The sequence below is a fragment of the Salvelinus fontinalis genome, chromosome 26 (genome assembly GCF_029448725.1).
Source record: "Salvelinus fontinalis isolate EN_2023a chromosome 26, ASM2944872v1, whole genome shotgun sequence".
In the NCBI taxonomy this organism is placed as follows: Eukaryota; Metazoa; Chordata; class Actinopteri; order Salmoniformes; family Salmonidae; genus Salvelinus; species Salvelinus fontinalis.
The window spans coordinates 21,370,128-21,389,589 of record NC_074690.1 but is presented as its reverse complement, the minus strand read 5'-3'; the positions used below and the strand labels follow the sequence as shown (position 1 = coordinate 21,389,589).

The 19,462-nt window shown below is 43.3% G+C and overlaps 1 protein-coding gene across 3 annotated transcripts in view; it reads left to right on the top strand.

The window, feature by feature from the left end:
- The window catches only part of LOC129823909 (retinoic acid receptor RXR-gamma-A-like), a 32,019-nt gene extending 13,392 nt beyond the window's left edge, over positions 1–18,627 (top strand). For all 3 annotated transcript variants that reach the window (XM_055883004.1, XM_055883005.1, XM_055883003.1), the window contains exons 3-10: positions 6,733–6,880; positions 14,477–14,656; positions 14,752–14,912; positions 15,102–15,231; positions 15,492–15,624; positions 16,063–16,154; positions 16,396–16,501; positions 18,130–18,627. In XM_055883004.1, coding sequence (XP_055738979.1) covers positions 6,733–6,880; positions 14,477–14,656; positions 14,752–14,912; positions 15,102–15,231; positions 15,492–15,624; positions 16,063–16,154; positions 16,396–16,501; positions 18,130–18,277 — 1,098 coding nt within the window. In that variant the 3' untranslated portion in view covers positions 18,278–18,627. The remainder of the gene's footprint in view (positions 1–6,732; positions 6,881–14,476; positions 14,657–14,751; positions 14,913–15,101; positions 15,232–15,491; positions 15,625–16,062; positions 16,155–16,395; positions 16,502–18,129) is intronic.
- Positions 18,628–19,462: the final 835 nt, after the last annotated feature.

Genomic DNA, 19,462 nt, shown 5'->3' with positions numbered 1-19,462 from the left:
TATCACTGCATATTGGCTTTGCTTTAATTCCCCTGCCAATGTATTGTTGCTCGGACCACTTTTTATATTATATTAAACAACTTGAGGTAGACTATATGATCACACCGGTAATAGATCAGTTGTTGTATTACATGTGAGGCACAGCTGAGAGAGCATACATTCAAATCATTTGCTTTTTATTTTAATTTTATTGGGCTGATGGTGCCTGCATTTGATTGTCAGTCTCAGAGGAGAGAGAGCGCAGCAACCTGAGGGTCTACCTCCTAACGTCCCTCCGCTCTCCCTTTCCTCCACTGACCAAAAAAGGACACCGTCTTCCAGCTGATAGTGAAGCTCGAGTCGCACCGCATTATTTCTGCCTCATGCACAAATTCATGTTGTAACTTCAATGACCAGAGAAAGTGAAATATTCCTCGATATTAAGGAAGACCCAAGCCGCTGATAATAACAATGCAAGCCTATCTATGCACTTTCCTACTCATTCATTACAGCTGAAGTGCTTGTTGTAGCACAGGTGGAAGTAGGAAGAATGCACATTTTATGGCTTATAAAACTGTCGAATAAAAAGAGTTAAAAACTTAAACATGAACTCACTCATAAAAACAGCAGCTCTTTGCTGTATTCGTTGACAGTCTCTCTAGTCATGGTTTTAAACGTTTAGAAATCTCACAGTATCAACTTTGCTTTAGCTTCTTTTACACCTGCTACGTTACTTCAAACCGATTTGCTCCCCGGGCCCTCCCGGAAGGCAGAGTTTGTACCTTCAGACACATGAAATGGTTCTAAATTGCAACACTTCACCTACCTGGCATGTAGGGCAGCTGAATCAGGTGCACCTACCGCCAACAGCGTGAGACAAATAGGAACGCAAGGCTTCATTGTTAGGAATGCCTTGGAGATCGACCAGTTGGTTGGTGACCACTGTTCTAACAGAACCTAGTGTAGGTCGCCAAAAATGCATCCGGTTTTCAAGGGAAATTAAAAAAGCCTGTGACACAACTGCTGCTTTTGGATGTTAACAAGGCAACACTCTATCTTAACATCTCCTCCACATTTACTGGATTGGTTGACCAGGGCAGAAGAAAACCTCCCCTGACAGTTTTTTTTCTCTCGTCAGGACCAGAAAGAAAGAAACACAGCTCAGGCCTGCTACATTAGGTTAGCCTGACCCAGACTCATTCATGTCCACAGACTACAACTGAATCACTGCCCTAGAAATAGAACCTCATTCTATTCTGTTGCTCACTTCACTCGTCCCCACTCCATTAGTGAGACAGCGCTTCCACTTACTACGAGTCCAAGTCCCAAATAGATAACAAATGGGGAAAATAGAGGCTTACTCTTGTCCACTTACTCTCGTGAATTTAAAAGTTAACATTTTATTCAGTTAGTTAAAAAACAAACATTGCCGTCCTGCATTAAATAGAATCTAGAATGTCTCCTTTTCTGACAGTTTTTTGCCCAGTCCTTGCCTTTTCCACTGGCTGGGCCTCTGCCTGCCCTAGAGGGGATGAGGGAATTGTATTTGGCTGTCCCACTCGGAGCTAACTGAGCTAAACTAATGAGGCGTGATGGCTAGTGAGTCGGAGGGAGATATCATTGACCCAGCCTGCTAAGCTAAAGCCTTGAAGGCTAGCTAGCTAGCAGAAAAAAGAACACAAATGGAAGTCATCTAATGACAGCTGTGCCAACAGGCTTCTGTAAAGCAAATAGGGTCACATATGCAATAGTCAGATTCAGATCAACTTATTGCCAATAGGATGTTAAAATTGGATTTCTTCTTGCCGCTAATAGTGAAGCTCCCTTTTGGTCTCAAAGAAGTAGACACTTTCAATGAGCCGGCACTTTCAATGAGCCAAGCAACAGAGAAATGTGTATAGAACAGTCAGTAGCATTAAGAGCACTGTGAATAATGTATAGGCTATATGAAGTATTCAACAAGGGCCCCATAGCTGATATGTGTGGAGTGAGAGACATGGGATGTAGTGTGTAGACTAACTATATAGGTCATCCGTGCATATGTTGCCTTTGTGTATGTGCGTGGGTGAGCGTGAGTCGACCCTGATGCCTTTTAGTGTACAGTAGAGTACAGTACGCAGCGGTAGGCCGACTCGGGTCCAGAAAGCTCTGTTACTACCCAAACACACCTGCAATAGTCCCTTGACACGCGTGCGTGCGTGCGTGCGTGAGTGCGTGCGTGCGTGCGTGCGTGTACACAGCAGTCTAGGTCCAAGAGGCTTCTAAACAGCTTCTACCCCCAAGCCATAAGACTCCTGAACATCTAATCAAATGGCTACCCAGACTATTTGCATTGCCCCCCTCTCTTTTACACCGCTGCTACTCTCTGTTGTTATCATCTATGCATAGTCACTTTAATAACTCTACCTACATGTACATATTACCTCAACTAACCGGTGCCCCCGCACATTGACTCTGTACCGGTAACCCCCTGAATATAGTCTCGCTATTGTTATTTTACTGCTGCTCTTAATTTCTTGTTCATTTTATTTCTTATTCTTATCCGTATTTTTTAAAACTGCATTGTTGGTTAGGGGCTCGTAAGTAAGCATTTCACTGTAAGGTCTGCACCTGTTGTATTCGGTGCATGTGTAACGGATGTGAAATGGCTAGCCAGTTAGCGGGTACGCGCTACTAGCGTTTCAATCAGTTACGTCACTTGCTCTGAAACCTAGAAGTAGTGTTGCCCCTTGCTCTGCAAGGGCCGTGGCCTTTGTGGAGCGATGGGTAACGATGCTTCGTGGGCGACCGTTGTTGATGTGTGCAGAAGGTCCCTGGTTCACGCCGTGTCGGGCGAGGGGACGGTTTAAAGTTATACTGTTACATTGATGCTGTTGACCTTGCTGCGGAAAAGGAAGAGGTTGAAAGGGGGGTGAGTGTAACGAATGTGAAATGGCTAGCCAGTTAGCGGGTACGCGCTACTAGCGTTTCAATCAGTTACGTCACTTGCTCTGAAACCTAGAAGTAGTGTTGCCCCTTGCTCTGCAAGGGCCGTGACCCTTGTGGAGCGATGGCTAACGATGCTTCGTGGGCGACCGTTGTTGATGTGTGCAGAAGGTCCCTGGTTCGCGCCCGTGTCGGGGCGAGGGGACGGTTTAAAGTTATACTGTTACACATGTGACTAATACAATTTGATTTGATTTGAGCATGCCTGTATAGCACAGCACATACATCCCTCACTGTCAGGTTCAAATAGTATTTGTTCTATTTCTAATACTTTAGCTTATCTGGCACAATGGAACCAATGGAATAATCCTTAAAGTGTAAACCCTGCCCCTCTGGCACTCTAGACAGGCTCAATCAAACTCAAAGTATTTCAAAGAACACAAATACTTCATGGTCTGATAATGATCGGCAGGCAGCCTAGCGGTGGGCCGGTAACTGAAAGGTTGCTAGTTTGAATCTGAGAGCCGACTAGGTGAAAAGGTGAAAAAGGCACTTAACCCTATTTGCTCCAGGGTCGGCATCTATAATGGCTGATCCCTGGCCGTGACCCCACTCTCTGAGGGATATGCAAAAAACACATTTCCATTTCACACCAACACTTGTACATGTGTGAAACAGGACAAATATAACTAAGCCCTATTAGACCTTTAGATGGCCCAAAGTGCCTTAAAGAGCAACTGAGTACACCGATTGGCACGTGTGTTTTTCTGTTGCTCATTTCAAAAACAAGTTTTCAGTCTTGGACGTGTGTTTTCTGACCGATACAGTTTGGTTAATGATGTTTGTACCCCATGAGACACTGTAGATATGGAAGCCTATTTCACTTCCTCAAAATCCCCAGAATGAATCTAAGATAACTCAAGAAATCTGTAATTTATTTTGACGTTTTTGCTGAGGATGTTTTAGTTGCACGATTTTATATCTAACCAAGGTGTTTGGTGCAGTAGTTCTTATGTAAAAAAATGCACGATGTGTTGTCTTATGTAAACAAAGTCAGAGCTGCTGGGCAGGTCTGCCTTACTGTCTATGCTATTGGATAGAGAGCAATCACCGCAGCTGGTCACCCCATAATAGTGGGCAAAGGGACATCGTCAAATCAAAACCCAACCTTCATTTACCCTTTGTATCGCAAAATCTTTCCAAACTCCGTTTTAGACCAGACTGACTTTATTACAAAAATGACCCTATTTAGACTTTGTCAATTTTGACACTATATTAACTGTTTATGGCTCATATCGATACCACATAGGCCATTTTCAAAGGGATTAGTTGATTTTAAAGGCAGTCGCTCTTTAATGACCAACTACCTCCCTCTACTGCTCTCATGTGGAACTGCATGTAACAGGTTTCAATTGAGTGTTTTCAGTTGAGTTCGATTAGAATTCAAACTGGTATCAGCAGATATCATTTTGTGCCCTTCCTTAAGAACCTTGTGTCCATGTTGACTGTGGGTGTTTACTGAGAGTAAACATTCAAAGTAAACTGCTACTTCCTCACCTAGAGGGAACAGGTCAGATGACAAAGGAAAAAGCACTTCCGATAAGGTGGGAGGGGGAGGCAGAATGGACAAGGGAGGAGTGTGTCGTGTCTTTGGCTATGCCGGATTAAGTGATATGACATGCTATTCTATAAAATCGTTTCTCTGTAATTAATATTACCTGATTGAGCTAATCATGTAAATGTAATTAACTAGAGAGTCGGGGCACCACAAAATAATATTTATGTTATCTTCCGAATAAACTCTTAAAGACCTAGTAATATTTTACATCAATAGCAGTCAATATTAATCGTCACCTTATTTCAGTCTCATCTGAAAGTTGTAAATTCTTGGTTATCTTCACGAATCATGGCTAACAAGTTGAATCAGCAATACAAAATTGGGTTTAATTATTTATTTACTAAATACCTAACTAATCACACAGAATTACATATACACAGAATGAATCATACCTTGATTACAAATTACGTCATAAAGGAAAGTATTCCTAGCGGGCGGAACAGATATGACAGCTGGTTACACAAAAGAAAAGGGGGCTGGGTTTGAGTGAACGAGCGGGAAGACTTGAGGAACCAAGGGAGAAGCCATGCTATCGTAAATACAGTATCTTATGCATTCTAAATTACCGGCCATTTGGAAAAGGAAAATGCAATAAATATTTACTCTGACCTGCGCTTCGGTAGGTTGGTGGTAGATGGAAAGCCGTGTTGCCCAACCGAGTCCTTTGTCCTTTGAAGAATGTCTCTGGTGGTAAATTGGATACGTTGTAGTAACGTCGTTGTGTGGTAGACTCTGTCTGTTCTTTCCTAGCCCACGTTTGCAGCTGCTGTTGCTAACTCAACGGCTAGGAGGTATCACTTCTGTAGTGAATAAGAGTTCAAAGTTCATACCATTCGCAACCAAAGCTCACGCTGAAGTTGGCTTAGTTCTGTAGTTGACATGTTAGTCCTTTTAACGCAAAAGGCTGCAGACCTCACGTACTTCAAACAGGAGGTTATATTGTCGTCAAGGCTTTATATAGGAAGGGAGAGGATGGCGTGTTTGAAAAGTTATATAACCATGTTTCTTCACAGGGGCAGGCCACTGATTGAGCAGAGCCCTAACCTTATGAAAACCCAAATCTCTCATTTGGAAGCTTTATTTATTATTGGTGAAGCATACTCTTCACCAATAATTTTATATTCAAACATTTAAATTGAACAACAATTCCATGTGACTCCGATAACTACAATGTGCAGACTTTCCACTGTAGCGTTTGTCATTCTATCATTGATCAGAATGTCTCAGATGACAACCAAACTGACATCATATTAATTAAGTACCACCGCATATGTTCAATTGGTCGGATTACCAGAATATAGTTCATTTCCCCCCACCTTCTGATGTTCCCAGAATCTCTATGTTAACCAAAATACTTTTCAAATGTCACATCAGTAGGGTAGAGAGAGGAAAAAGGGGGGAAGAGGTATTTATGACTGTCATAAACCTACCCCCAGGCCAACGTTATGACAAGTGAATACAAACACACGTTAGCACACCTGTGGGCTATTATGTTTGAAAGATGCACATTGATTGACACGCATGCATACACACAAATACACTGAGGAAGGCACTGATTGTGTACTGTATAGTTAATGCATGGTTGAAATAGTACATAGCTCATCTGTAAATAGTCCATCAAATCTACCTCATCCCCATACTGTATTTATTTATTTATCTTGCTCCTTTGCACCCCAGTATCTCTACTTGCACATTCATCTTCTGCACATTCTACCATTCCAGTGTTTAATTGCTATATTGTAACTACTTCGCCACCATGGCTTATTTATTGCCTTACCTCTCTTATTCTACCTCATTTGCACCTGCTGTATATAGATTTTTCTACTGTATGATTCTTTATTCCATGTGTAACTCTGTGTTGTTGTATGTGTCGAACTGCTGTGCTTTATCTTGGCCAGGTCGCAGTTGCAAATGAGAACTTGTTCTCAACTGGCCTACCTGGTTAAATAAAGGTGAAATATATATATATCTTTTTTAAATAGGGATGTTGTCATAGAAAGACTGACATGATATATCACTCACTGTGATCTTTGCTGAACCCGGAAGTGCGGAGTTCTGTTCTGTTCTTCAACAAAACTGGAAAGCTGCAAGTCAGTGACTTTTTACTTTTGACCTTTGTGATACAGTGGCCAGTTGGTGAAAGTGAGACACCCACACACACACACACCCCGTTAACCCCCTCTCTGCTGTCGATGTCCCCCTCTCTGTAGATTAACTCTCTGAACAATGTGAGCAGCAGTGAGGACATCAAGCCACCTCCAGGCCTAGCTGGACTGGGTCACATGAACAGCTACGGCTGCATGAGCCCAGGGTCCATGTCCAAACACATCTGTGCCATCTGTGGGGACCGATCCTCAGGTAAAACACAACAGGCCCTAGACTAGACCATACTATACTGTAGCTGGTTACCAGACTAGACCATACTATACTGTAGCTGGTTACCAGACTAGACCATACTATACTGTAGATGGTTACCAGACTAGACCATACTATACTGTAGCTGGTTACCAGATTATACCATACTATACTGTAGCTGGTTACCAGACTAGACCACACCATACCACACTGTAGATGGTTACCAGACTAGACCATACTATACTGTAGCTGGTTACCAGATTATACCATACTATACTGTAGCTGGTTACCAGACTAGACCATACTATACTGGAGCTGGTTACCAGACTAGACCATACTATACTGTAGCTGGTTACCAGACTAGACCATACTATACTGTAGATGGTTACCAGACTAGACCATACTATACTGGAGCTGGTTACCAGACTAGACCATACTATACTGTAGCTGGTTACCAGACTAGACCATACTATACTGTAGCTGGTTACCAGACTAGACCATACTATACTGTAGCTGGTTACCAGACTAGACCATACTATACTGTAGCTGGTTACCAGATTATACCATACTATACTGTAGCTGGTTACCAGACTAGACCATACTATACTGTAGCTGGTTACCAGACTAGACCATACTATACTGTAGCTGGTTACCAGACTAGACCATACTATACTGTAGCTGGTTACCAGACTAGACCATACTGTACTGTAGCTGGTTACCAGACTAGACCATACTATACTGTAGATGGTTACCAGACTAGACCATACTATACTGTAGCTGGTTACCAGATTATACCATACTATACTGTAGCTGGTTACCAGACTAGACCATACTATACTGTAGCTGGTTACCAGATTATACCATACTATACTGTAGCTGGTTACCAGACTAGACCATACTATACTGTAGCTGGTTACCAGACTAGACCATACTATACTGTAGCTGGTTACCAGACTAGACCATACTATACTGTAGCTGGTTACCAGACTAGACCATACTATACTACAAAAATTCCAAGATGGCTTAGCAGTTCAGACGTCATTTTTGTCCTCGTACTGTCTTGTCCTGTATATATATATTTACACCTTCTTCGCATATCTTTTATATTTTTTTATTATCCAAGAACTACAAAAGCTTTTCTGCAACCCGCCTCACCAATTACAACAAAAAAGTATTATTTACCTCAAATCTGAAAATCCACAGTGAAGCTAACCAGGGGATAATCAGAAGTTAGCCAGAAAGCTAACCAGAAGTTAGCCGAAAGCTAGCCGAAAGCTAATTTGAAGCTGCCCAGAAGTTAGCCGGCTTGCTGGCTAGCGTTGGTGTTTCAGCTGCCCACGTTTTGTGGTCATCAGCTATTCCTTTAGCTCGATAATCTACCGGCACTTTTGTGCAACGCGACTCGGACCGGAGCATACCGGGACTTTTTTTTTTTTCTCTCAGTTTCCCCGGATTTCAGCCGCAGGCTCTGGACATTTGCACCTTGATTTCGCAGCTAGCTAGCTGCAAACCGTGTGACTATTGGCTTACGTTGATCCCGGAGCAAACTTAAATTATTCCGGAGCTAGCCAGCTGAGGAGTTCCATCAGCCATTCCTGGGCTACAGTCACCTATCCGGACCCGTTTTTTTTTTGCTGCAGATACGGAGCCCCACCGGGCCTTCACGATTGACTGCCGACGTTATCTGCCCGAGGGAGTTATCCAACTGGCACCTCCGTCGCGACGTCACCTGAACGCTCACCTGGGGCCCGCTAATCGTTAGCTGTCTTATCGGCTGCTATCTTAATAAGTATTTCGGACATTTTTTTTTATTTTTTTTCTTGGGTCACTTTATCTATTTTGCCAATTGGATTGATCCCCTCTACAAGACACGGAACCCCACTAATCTACCGACGGAAACGCACGAGGTGTCTAAAAATAGACCTCCATCCTATGCTATCTTGCTACCGATAGCCATCTACCCGGCCAGCTGTCTGGATCGCCGTGACCCCAACCAACCTCTACTCACTGGACCCTTATTGATCACTCGATTAAGCATGCCTCTCCTTAATGTAAATATGCCTTGTCCACTGCTGTTCTGGTTAGTGTTTATTGGCTTATTTCACTGTAGGGCCTCTAGCCCTGCTCACTATACCATATCCAACCTTTCATTTCCACCACCCACATATGCGATGACATCACCTGGTTTCAATGATGTTTCTAGAGACAATATCTCTCTCATCATCACTCAATACCTAGGTTTACCTCCACTGTATTCACATCCTACCATACCTTTGTCTGTACATTATTCCTTGAAGCTATTTTATCGCCCCCAGAAACGTCCTTTTACTCTCTGTTCTAGATGCTCTAGACGACCAATTCTCATAGCTTTTAGCCGTACCCTTATCCTACTCCTCCTCTGTTCCTCTGGTGATGTAGAGGTGAATCCAGGCCCTGCAGTACCTAGCTCCACTCCTATTCCCCAGGCGCTCTCTTTTGATGACTTCTGTAACCGTAATAGCCTTCGTTTCATGCATGTTAACATTAGAAGCCTCCTCCCTAAGTTTGTTTTGTTCACTGCTTTAGCGCACTCTGCCAACCCGGATGTTTTAGCCGTGTCTGAATCCTGGCTTAGAAAGACCACCAAAAATTCTGACATTTTCATCCCCAACTACAAGATTTTCAGACAAGATAGAACGGCCAAAGGGGGTGGTGTTGCAATCTACTGCAAAGATTGCCTGCAGAGTTCTGTTTTACTATCCAGGTCTGTTCCCAAACAATTTGAACTTCTACTTTTAAAAATCCACCTCTCTAAAAACAAGTCTCTCACCGTTGCCGCCTGCTATAGACCACCCTCTGCCCCCAGCTGTGCTCTGGAGACCATATGTGAACTGATTGCCCCCCATCTATCTTCAGAGCTCGTGCTGCTAGGCGACCTAAATTGGAACATGCTTAACACCCCAGCCATCCTACAATCTAAGCTTGATGCCCTCAATCTCACACAAATTATCAATGAACCTACCAGGTACCACCCCAATTCCGTAAACACGGGCACCCTCATAGATATCATCCTAACCAACTTGCCCTCCAAATACACCTCTGCTGTTTTCAACCAAGATCTCAGCGATCACTGCCTCATTGCCTGCATCCGTAATGGGTCAGCGGTCAAACGACCTCCACTCATCACTATCAAACGCTCCCTGAAACACTTCAGCGAGCAGGCCTTTCTGATCGACCTGGCCGATGTATCCTGGAAGGATATTGATCTCATCCCGTCAGTAGAGGATGCCTGGATATTTTTTTTAAATGCCTTCCTCACCATCTTGAATAAGCATGCCCCATTCAAGAAATTTAGAACCAGGAACAGATATAGCCCTTGGTTCTCTCCTGACCTGACTGCCCTTAACCAACAGAAAAACATCCTATGGCGTTCTGCATTAGCATCGAACAGCCCCCGTGATATGCAACTTTTCAGGGAAGCTAGAAACCAATATACACAGGCAGTTAGAAAAGCCAAGGCTAGCTTTTTCAAGCAGAAATTTGCTTCCTGCAACACAAATTCAAAAAAGTTCTGGGACACTGTAAAGTCCATGGAGAATAAGAACACCTCCTCCCAGCTTCCAACTGCACTGAAGATAGGAAACACTGTCACCACCGACAAATCCACTATAATTGAGAATTTTAATAAGCATTTTTCTACGGCTGGCCATGCTTTCCACCTGGCTGCCCCTACCCCGGTCAACAGCACTGCCCTCCCCTCTGCTACTCGCCCAAGCCTTCCCCATTTCTCTTTCTCCCAAATACAGTCAGCTGATGTTCTGAAAGAGCTGCAAAATCTGGACCCTTACAAATCAGCCGGGCTAGATAATCTGGACCCTTTCTTTCTAAAACTATCTGCTGAAATTGTTGCCACCCCTATTACTAGCCTTTTCAACCTCTCTTTCGTGTCGTCTGAGATTCCCAAAGATTGGAAAGCAGCTGCGGTTATCCCCCTCTTCAAAGGGGGGGACACTCTTGACCCTAACAGCTACAGACCTATATCTATCCTACCCTGCCTTTCTAAGGTCTTCGAATGCCAAGTCAACAAACAGATTACCGACCATTTCGAATCCCACCATACCTTCTCCACTATGCAATCTGGTTTCAGAGCTGGCCATGGGTGCACCTCAGCCACGCTCAAGGTCATAAACGATATCTTAACCGCCATCGATAGGAAACAATACTGTGCAGCCGTATTCATTGACCTGGCCAAGGCTTTTGACTCTGTCAATCACCACATCCTCATCGGCAGACTCGACAGCCTTGGTTTCTCTAATGATTGCCTCGCCTGGTTCACCAACTACTTCTCTGATCGAGTTCAGTGTGTCAAATCGGAGGGTCTGTTGTCCGGGCCTCTGTCAGTCTCTATGGGGGTGCCACAGGGTTCAATTCTTGGACCGACTCTCTTCTCTGTATACATCAATGATGTCGCTCTTGCTGCTGGTGATTCTCTGATCCATCTCTACGCAGACGACACTATTCTGTATACTTCTGGCCCTTCTTTTGACACTGTGTTAACAACCCTCCAGGCGAGCTTCAATGCCATACAACTCTCCTTCCGTGGCCTCCATTTGCTCTTAAATACAAGTAAAACTAAATGCATGCTCTTCAACCGATCGCTGCCTGCACCTGCCCGCCTGTCCAACATCACTACTCTGGACGGCTCTGACTTAGAATATGTGGACAACTACAAATACCTAGGTGTCTGGTTAGACTGTAAACTCTCCTTCCAGACTCACATCAAACATCTCCAATCCAAAGTTAAATCTAGAATTGGCTTCCTATTCCGCAACAAAGCATCCTTCACTCATGCTGCCAAACATACCCTTGTAAAACTGACCATCCTACCAATCCTCGACTTCGGTGATGTCATTTACAAAATAGCCTCCAAAACCCTACTCAATAAATTGGATGCAGTCTATCACAGTGCCATCCGTTTTGTCACCAAAGCCCCATATACTACCCACCACTGCGACCTGTACACTCTCGTTGGCTGGCCCTCGCTTCATACTCGTCGTCAAACTCACTGGCTCCAGGTCATCTACAAGACCCTGCTAGGTAAAGTCCCCCCTTATCTCAGCTCGCTGGTCACCATAGCAGCACCTACCTGTAGCACGCGCTCCAGCAGGTATATCTCTCTGGTCACCCCCAAAACCAATTCTTCCTTTGGCCGCCTCTCCTTACAGTTCTCTGCTGCCAATGACTGGAACGAACTACAAAAATCTCTGAAACTGGAAACACTTATCTCCCTCACTAGCTTTAAGCACCAGCTGTCAGAGCAGCTCATAGATTACTGCACCTGTACATAGCCCATCTATAATTTAGCCCAAACAACTACCTCTTTACCTACTGTATTTATTTATTTATTTATTTTGCTCCTTTGCACCCCATTATTTCTATCTCTACTTTTTTCTCTCTCTACTATCTCTACTTTTTTTTACTTTTTTTAACTTGCTATATTGTATTTACTTCGCCACCATGGCCTTTTATATTTTTATTTATTTATATATACATTTTGTTTGCCTTCACCTCCCTTATCTCACCTCACTTGCTCATATTGTATATAGACTTATTTTTCACTGTATTATTGACTGTATGTTTGTTTTACTCCATGTGTAACTATGTGTTGTTGTATGTGTCGAACTGCTTTGCTTTATCTTGGCCAGGTCGCAATTGTAAATGAGAACGTGTTCTCAATTTGCCTACCTGGTTAAATAAAGGTGAAATAAAAATAAATAAATAAAAATAAATACTGTAGCTGGTTACCAGACTAGACCATACTATACTGTAGCTGGTTACCAGACTAGACCATACTATACTGTAGCTGGTTACCAGATTATACAATACTATACTGTAGCTGGTTACCAGACTAGACCACACCATACCACACTGTAGATGGTTACCAGACTAGACCATACTATACTGTAGCTGGTTACCAGATTATACCATACTATACTGTAGCTGGTTACCAGACTAGACCATACTATACTGTAGCTGGTTACCAGATTATACCATACTATACTGTAGCTGGTTACCAGACTAGACCATACTATACTGTAGCTGGTTACCAGCCTAGACCATACTATACTGTAGCTGGTTACCAGACTAGACCATACTATACTGTAGCTGGTTACCAGACTTGACCATACTATACTGTAGCTGGTTACCAGACTAGACCATACTATACTGTAGCTGGTTACCAGATTATACCATACTATACTGTAGCTGGTTACCAGACTAGACCATACTATACTGTAGCTGGTTACCAGACTAGACCATACTATACTGTAGCTGGTTACCAGATTATACAATACTATACTGTAGATGGTTACCAGACTAGACCATACTATACTGTAGCTGGTTACCAGACTTGACCATACTATACTGTAGCTGGTTACCAGACTAGACCATACTATACTGTAGATGGTTACCAGACTAGACCATACTATACTGTAGCTGGTTACCAGACTAGACCATACTATATTGTAGCTGGTTACCAGACTAGACCATACTATACTGTAGCTGGTTACCAGACTAGACCATACTATACTGTTGCTGGTTACCAGACTAGACCATACTATACTATAGCTGGTTACCAGATTATACCATACTATACTGTAGCTGGTTACCAGACTAGACCATACTATACTGTAGCTGGTTACCAGATTATACCATACTATACTGTAGCTGGTTACCAGACTAGACCATACTATACTGTAGCTGGTTACCAGACTAGACCATACTGTACTGTAGCTGGTTACCAGACTAGACCATACTATACTGTAGCTGGTTACCAGACTAGACCATACTATACTGTAGCTGGTTACCAGATTATACCATACTATACTGTAGCTGGTTACCAGACTAGACCATACTATACTGTAGCTGGTTACCAGACTAGACCATACTATACTCTAGCTGGTTACCAGACTAGACCATACTATACTGTAGCTGGTTACCAGACTAGACCATACTATACTGTAGCTGGTTACCAGATTAGACCATACTATACTGTAGCTGGTTACCAGACTAGACCATACTATACTGGAGCTGGTTACCAGATTAGATCATACTATACTGTAGCTGGTTACCAGACTAGACCATACTATACTGTAGCTGGTTACCAGACTAGACCATACTCTACTGTAGCTGGTTACCAGACTAGACCATACTATACTGTAGCTGGTTACCAGACTAGACCATACTATACTGTAGCTGGTTACCAGACTAGACCATACTATACTGTAGCTGGTTACCAGACTAGACCATACTATACTGTAGCAGGTTACCAGACTAGACCATACTGTACTGTACCATCGTTTTCATCCTTGACAAGTTACATGGTTTGGAAGAACTTCTGTCCCTACTACTAGTATACCATACCACCTTCATCTACATAGCTACAGGATAACTAAGCCAAAACATTTCCTTAATAAATGCTCCATCATATTATATCCCCTCACTAACAGCATTAACAGAATGATAACATCCAGAGAGAACCACACAACAACAGTTCATATACATTAAGAGGTGATCTGATCGATACATTATTGATCTTCTATATATTCAATGTTCTTCCAGGGAAACACTACGGCGTGTACAGCTGTGAAGGCTGCAAGGGCTTCTTCAAGAGAACCATCAGGAAGGACCTCAGCTACACGTGTCGAGACAGCAAGCAGTGCCTGATCGACAAGCGCCAGCGCAACCGCTGCCAGTACTGCCGCTATCAGAAGTGTCTGGCTATGGGCATGAAGAGAGAAGGTGTGTGTGTGTGTGTGTGTGTGTGTGTGTGTGTGTGTGTGTGTGTGTGTGTGTGTGTGTGTGTGTGACCCATGGTTGTGTGTTCCTCTGTGCAGCGGTGCAGGAGGAGCGCCAGCGGGGTCGGGAGAAGAGTGATAACGAGGTGGAGTCTACCAGTAGTTTTAACGAGGACATGCCTGTTGAGAAGATACTGGACGCGGAGCTGGCTATCGAACCCAAGACTGAAGCATACATGGAGGCGAGCGCAGGCAACTCTGTAAGCAAACCTCCCTCTGTCCATCCTTCCGCCCATCTCTCTCTCTCTCTATGGACAGATCTACACTACGTCAAATCATATTCATTGTCCTGAATGCTTGAGGTCAATCTACACATGTCTATTTGTTCCAAACTCAGTGTCCTCTTTCATAGCTGATTATTGAATATTCCATGTGTGTCTATCTGACAGAAGAACGACCCGGTCACCAACATCTGCCAGGCAGCAGACAAGCAGCTGTTCACCCTGGTGGAGTGGGCCAAGAGGATCCCACACTTCTCTGAGCTGCCCCTGGACGACCAGGTCATCTTATTACGAGCAGGTAGGCTCCAGCTACAGCACAGCAGATCACCATGCCTGTTCAATCACCATAGACACCTATTGATTAATCTACTGCATTGATAGAAATATTTACTATGAGTAGTGGTGGTAGAACAATACAGTATATTTTTGCACAGAGCGGTTTCCTTAGCACACCCTTACCCCTCTGGACACGTAGGTAGTTCTAGTCTCAACAACATAGTCACAATTCAAGTTAAACTCACCAGTTAACCACAGTAATTTTTTCTCTCTCTCTGTTAGGTTGGAATGAGCTGCTCATTGCCTCGTTCTCCCACCGCTCTGTGACAGTGAAGGATGGTATCCTATTGGCCACGGGGCTCCACGTACACCGCAGCAGCGCCCACAGTGCCGGGGTGGGCTCCATCTTTGACAGGTCAGAGAAAAATACTTTAACAGTATAACCCCTTGACATGTGTAATATGGATACCATAGTAACCCATAGCCCTCACCACAGGTGGCTGGTGGCTCCTTCCTTGGGGAGGACGGGCTCATAGTAATGGCTGAAACAGAACCAATGGAATGGTATCAAACACAGCAAACACATTTCCATGTGTTTGATACCTTTCCATTCACTCCATTCCAGACATTATTATAACCTGTCCTCCCCTCAGCAGCCTCCTGTGGCCTACACTATAGCTTTCTCTTATGTAACACAGCTAGAAATGTAGCCCTGGTATTTCTACAGTAGTAGAAATGTCTATAATGATAGTTTGTTGCGCATCTATAGATGGACTTGCAAAATAAAGTGTTACCATGTTTTTTTCCCGTGACTTGTTTTCAATGTCTTTTCTTGCTGTGTTGTGGTCTCCAGGGTGCTGACGGAGCTGGTGTCTAAGATGAAAGACATGCAGATGGACAAGACTGAGCTGGGCTGCCTCCGAGCCATTGTTCTCTTCAACCCAGGTAACTACCATCATCATACAAGAGGCGGCTCGTCCAGGGAGGAAGAGGAGGATGGTCATCCTCATTAATTTTAGCATTAAAGATTGTTGTCCAATTAGCTTATTTTTTTTAATCATTTAACGTTTTTAACTCACTGAACACCATATATTCTACATTAGAAATACACTTATAATATATTTCACATACTGTTTACTGTGTGCACAAGGGTAAGTTTCTGTCTATGAATGTTCTTTGCTTCCAGATGCCAAGGGCCTGTCTAATCCTACAGAGGTGGAAGCCCTGAGAGAGAAGGTCTACGCCTCACTGGAGTCCTACACTAAACACAGATATCCGGAGCAGCCTGGCAGGTCAGTCTCTCACAGTCACACTCTCCTTCAGTCTTATACATTTTCTGCTTCATTTGGGGCTGCATTCAATCCCTATTGTGGAAGTATCCCAGAAGACCCACTCTAAAATGTAAAGTACATTTCAGAATGAGCCGACAAATTCAGCGTTTACCGTGAATGCAGTCTTTGCAAACGCGGGAACAATCGAGCTATAACATGGATCTCCCACGACACAGATTTAATCCAATCCCTAGACTCGGTAAATGACACACTCATATTCACTAATGTCCAGTCATTCAACAGTCTCATGTGTCTGACTCTTCCTACTGTATGACACTGCAGCTCTTTAAAATACCACACTTTACTCTACCCATATAGGCTCTAATTTTCCCATATTCCTTCTCCGCTAAGTCTGATTTAAAGACGATAAATCGTAATTAATCTTCATGGTTTGCGTATGCCATTACACCTTTACTCCACACACAGAGACGCATACAAAGCATCTCCCTCGCCCTCCATTTGCAAAATCTGACCATAACTCTATCCTCCTGATTCCTGCTTACAACCAAAAATTAAAGCAGGAAGCACCAGTGACTCGGTTTATAAAAAAGTGGTCAGATGAAGCAGATGCTAAACTACAGGACTGTTTTGCTAGCACAGACTGGAACATGTTCTGAGATTCTTCCGATGGCATTGAGGAGTACACCACAGTCACTGGCTTTATCAATAAGTGCATCGAGGACGTCGTTCCCACAGTGACTGTAAGTACATACCCCAACCAGAAGCAATGGATTAAAGGCAACATTCGCACTGAGCTAAAGGGTAGAGCTGCCGCTTTCAAGGAGCGGGACTCTAACCCGGAAGCTTATAAGAAATCCCACTATGCCCTCAGACGAACGATCAAACAGGCAAAGCGTCAACACAGGACTAAGATCGAAAGGATTTGGCATGGGTCCTCAGATCCAGTTTACAGCTACACCATTGAGAGCATCCTGACGGGTTGAATCACTGCCTGGTATGGCAACTGCTCGGCCTCCTACCGCAAGGCACTACAGAGGGTAGTGCGTACGGCCGAGTACTTCACCGGGGCCAAGCTTCCTGCCATCCAGGACCTCTATACCAGGCGGTGTCATAGGAAGGCCATAAAAATTGTCAAAGACTCCAGCCACTCTAGTCATAGACTTTTCTCTCTGCTACTGCACGGCAAAAGGTACCGGAGCGCCAAGTCTAGGTCCAAGAGGTTCCTAAACAGCTTCTACCCCCAAGCGATAAGTCTCCTGAACAGCTAATCAAATGTCTACCCAGACTATTTGCATTGCCCCCCATGCTGCTACGACTCTCTGTTATTATCTATGCATAGCCACTTTAATAACTCTACCTACATGTGCATAATTACCTCAATACCGGTGCCCCCGCATGTTGACACATTGACTCTGTACCGGTACCCCCTGTATATAGCCCCGCTAATGTTATTTACTGCTGCTCTCTTACTTTTTGGGGGGGATTTTCTTAAAACTGCATTGTTGGTTAAGGGCTTGTAAGTAAGCATTTCACTGTAAGGTCTACTACACCTTATTTGATAAGGCTTTAAAATTACACCCCAGACAAGAGTAATCAATCCTCCCTCCTATCTACTTTCTCCTGGTCAGATTTGCCAAGCTGTTGCTGCGTTTGCCTGCACTACGCTCCATCGGCCTCAAGTGTCTGGAGCACCTCTTCTTCTTCAAGCTGATAGGAGATACGCCCATAGATACTTTCCTCATGGAAATGCTCGAAGCGCCGCACCAGATCACATGACACAAGTCTTACCCATTGTAAATACCCCCTAAACCCAATTCCCAGATCCTGTACCCCGGAGTACAACTGCTATGAAGTCAAACTTGAGAGTTCTTCACTTGCATATTTTGTACCGAGCACAATTAATAATGTGAAAATAAAAAGTTTCTATTGGTATTTTAAGAATTGAAACACTGTCAAAGGTGAATTTTAAAGAGGATTTGTTTTTGTAAAAAGAAGAGTATTAATTATCAGATCTAGCAACAACTGAATGCAACATGAAGTCTTATTCAATGATGAATGGTATGAAATACAGTTTCACCAGAATAGAATATCTGTGCAAATAAAAAGACAACTTTTAACATAATAAATTGCTTCAAGTCTGGTCAATTCATTGTGTCTTGCACTCAACCTTTATTCTCAACCTCAATTAGATTTTTATATTTAAAGTGCAGTTACAAAACAGGACAACAAAAATAAACCACATTCTTTAAACATTCTGTATGTAAATACAGTATGTACAGCTGAAGTCGGAAGTTGACATGCACTTAGGTTGGAGTCATTAAAACCCATTTTTCAACCACCCCAAAAATGTCTTGTTAACAAAACTATAGTTTTGGCAAGTCGGTTACTTTGTGCATGACACAAGTAATTTTTCTAACAATTGTTTACAGATAGATTATTTCACTTATAATTCACTGAATCACAATTCCATTTGGTCAGAAGTTTACATACACTAAGTTGTCTGTGCCTTTAAACAGGTTGGAAAATTCCAGAAAATGATGGCATGGCTTTAGAAGCTTCTGCTAGGCTAATTGAAATCATTGGAGTCAATTGGAGGTGTACCTGTGGATGTATTTCAAGGCCTACCTTCAAACTCAGTGCCTCTGCACTTTTGTGGCAAAATGGCTTAAGGACAAAAGTCAAGGTATTGGAGTGGCCATCACAAAGCCCTGACCTCAATCCTATAGAAAATTTGTGGGCAGAACTGAAAAAGCAAGGAGGCCTACAAACCTGACTCAGTTACACCAGCTCTGCCAAGAGGAATGGGCCAAAATTCACCCAACTTATTGTGGAAGGCTACTCGAAACGTTTGACCCAAGTTAAACAATTTAAAGGCAATGCTGCCAAATACTAATTGAGTGTATGTAAACTTCCGACCCACTGGGAATGTGATGAAAGAAATAAAAGCTGAAATAAATCACT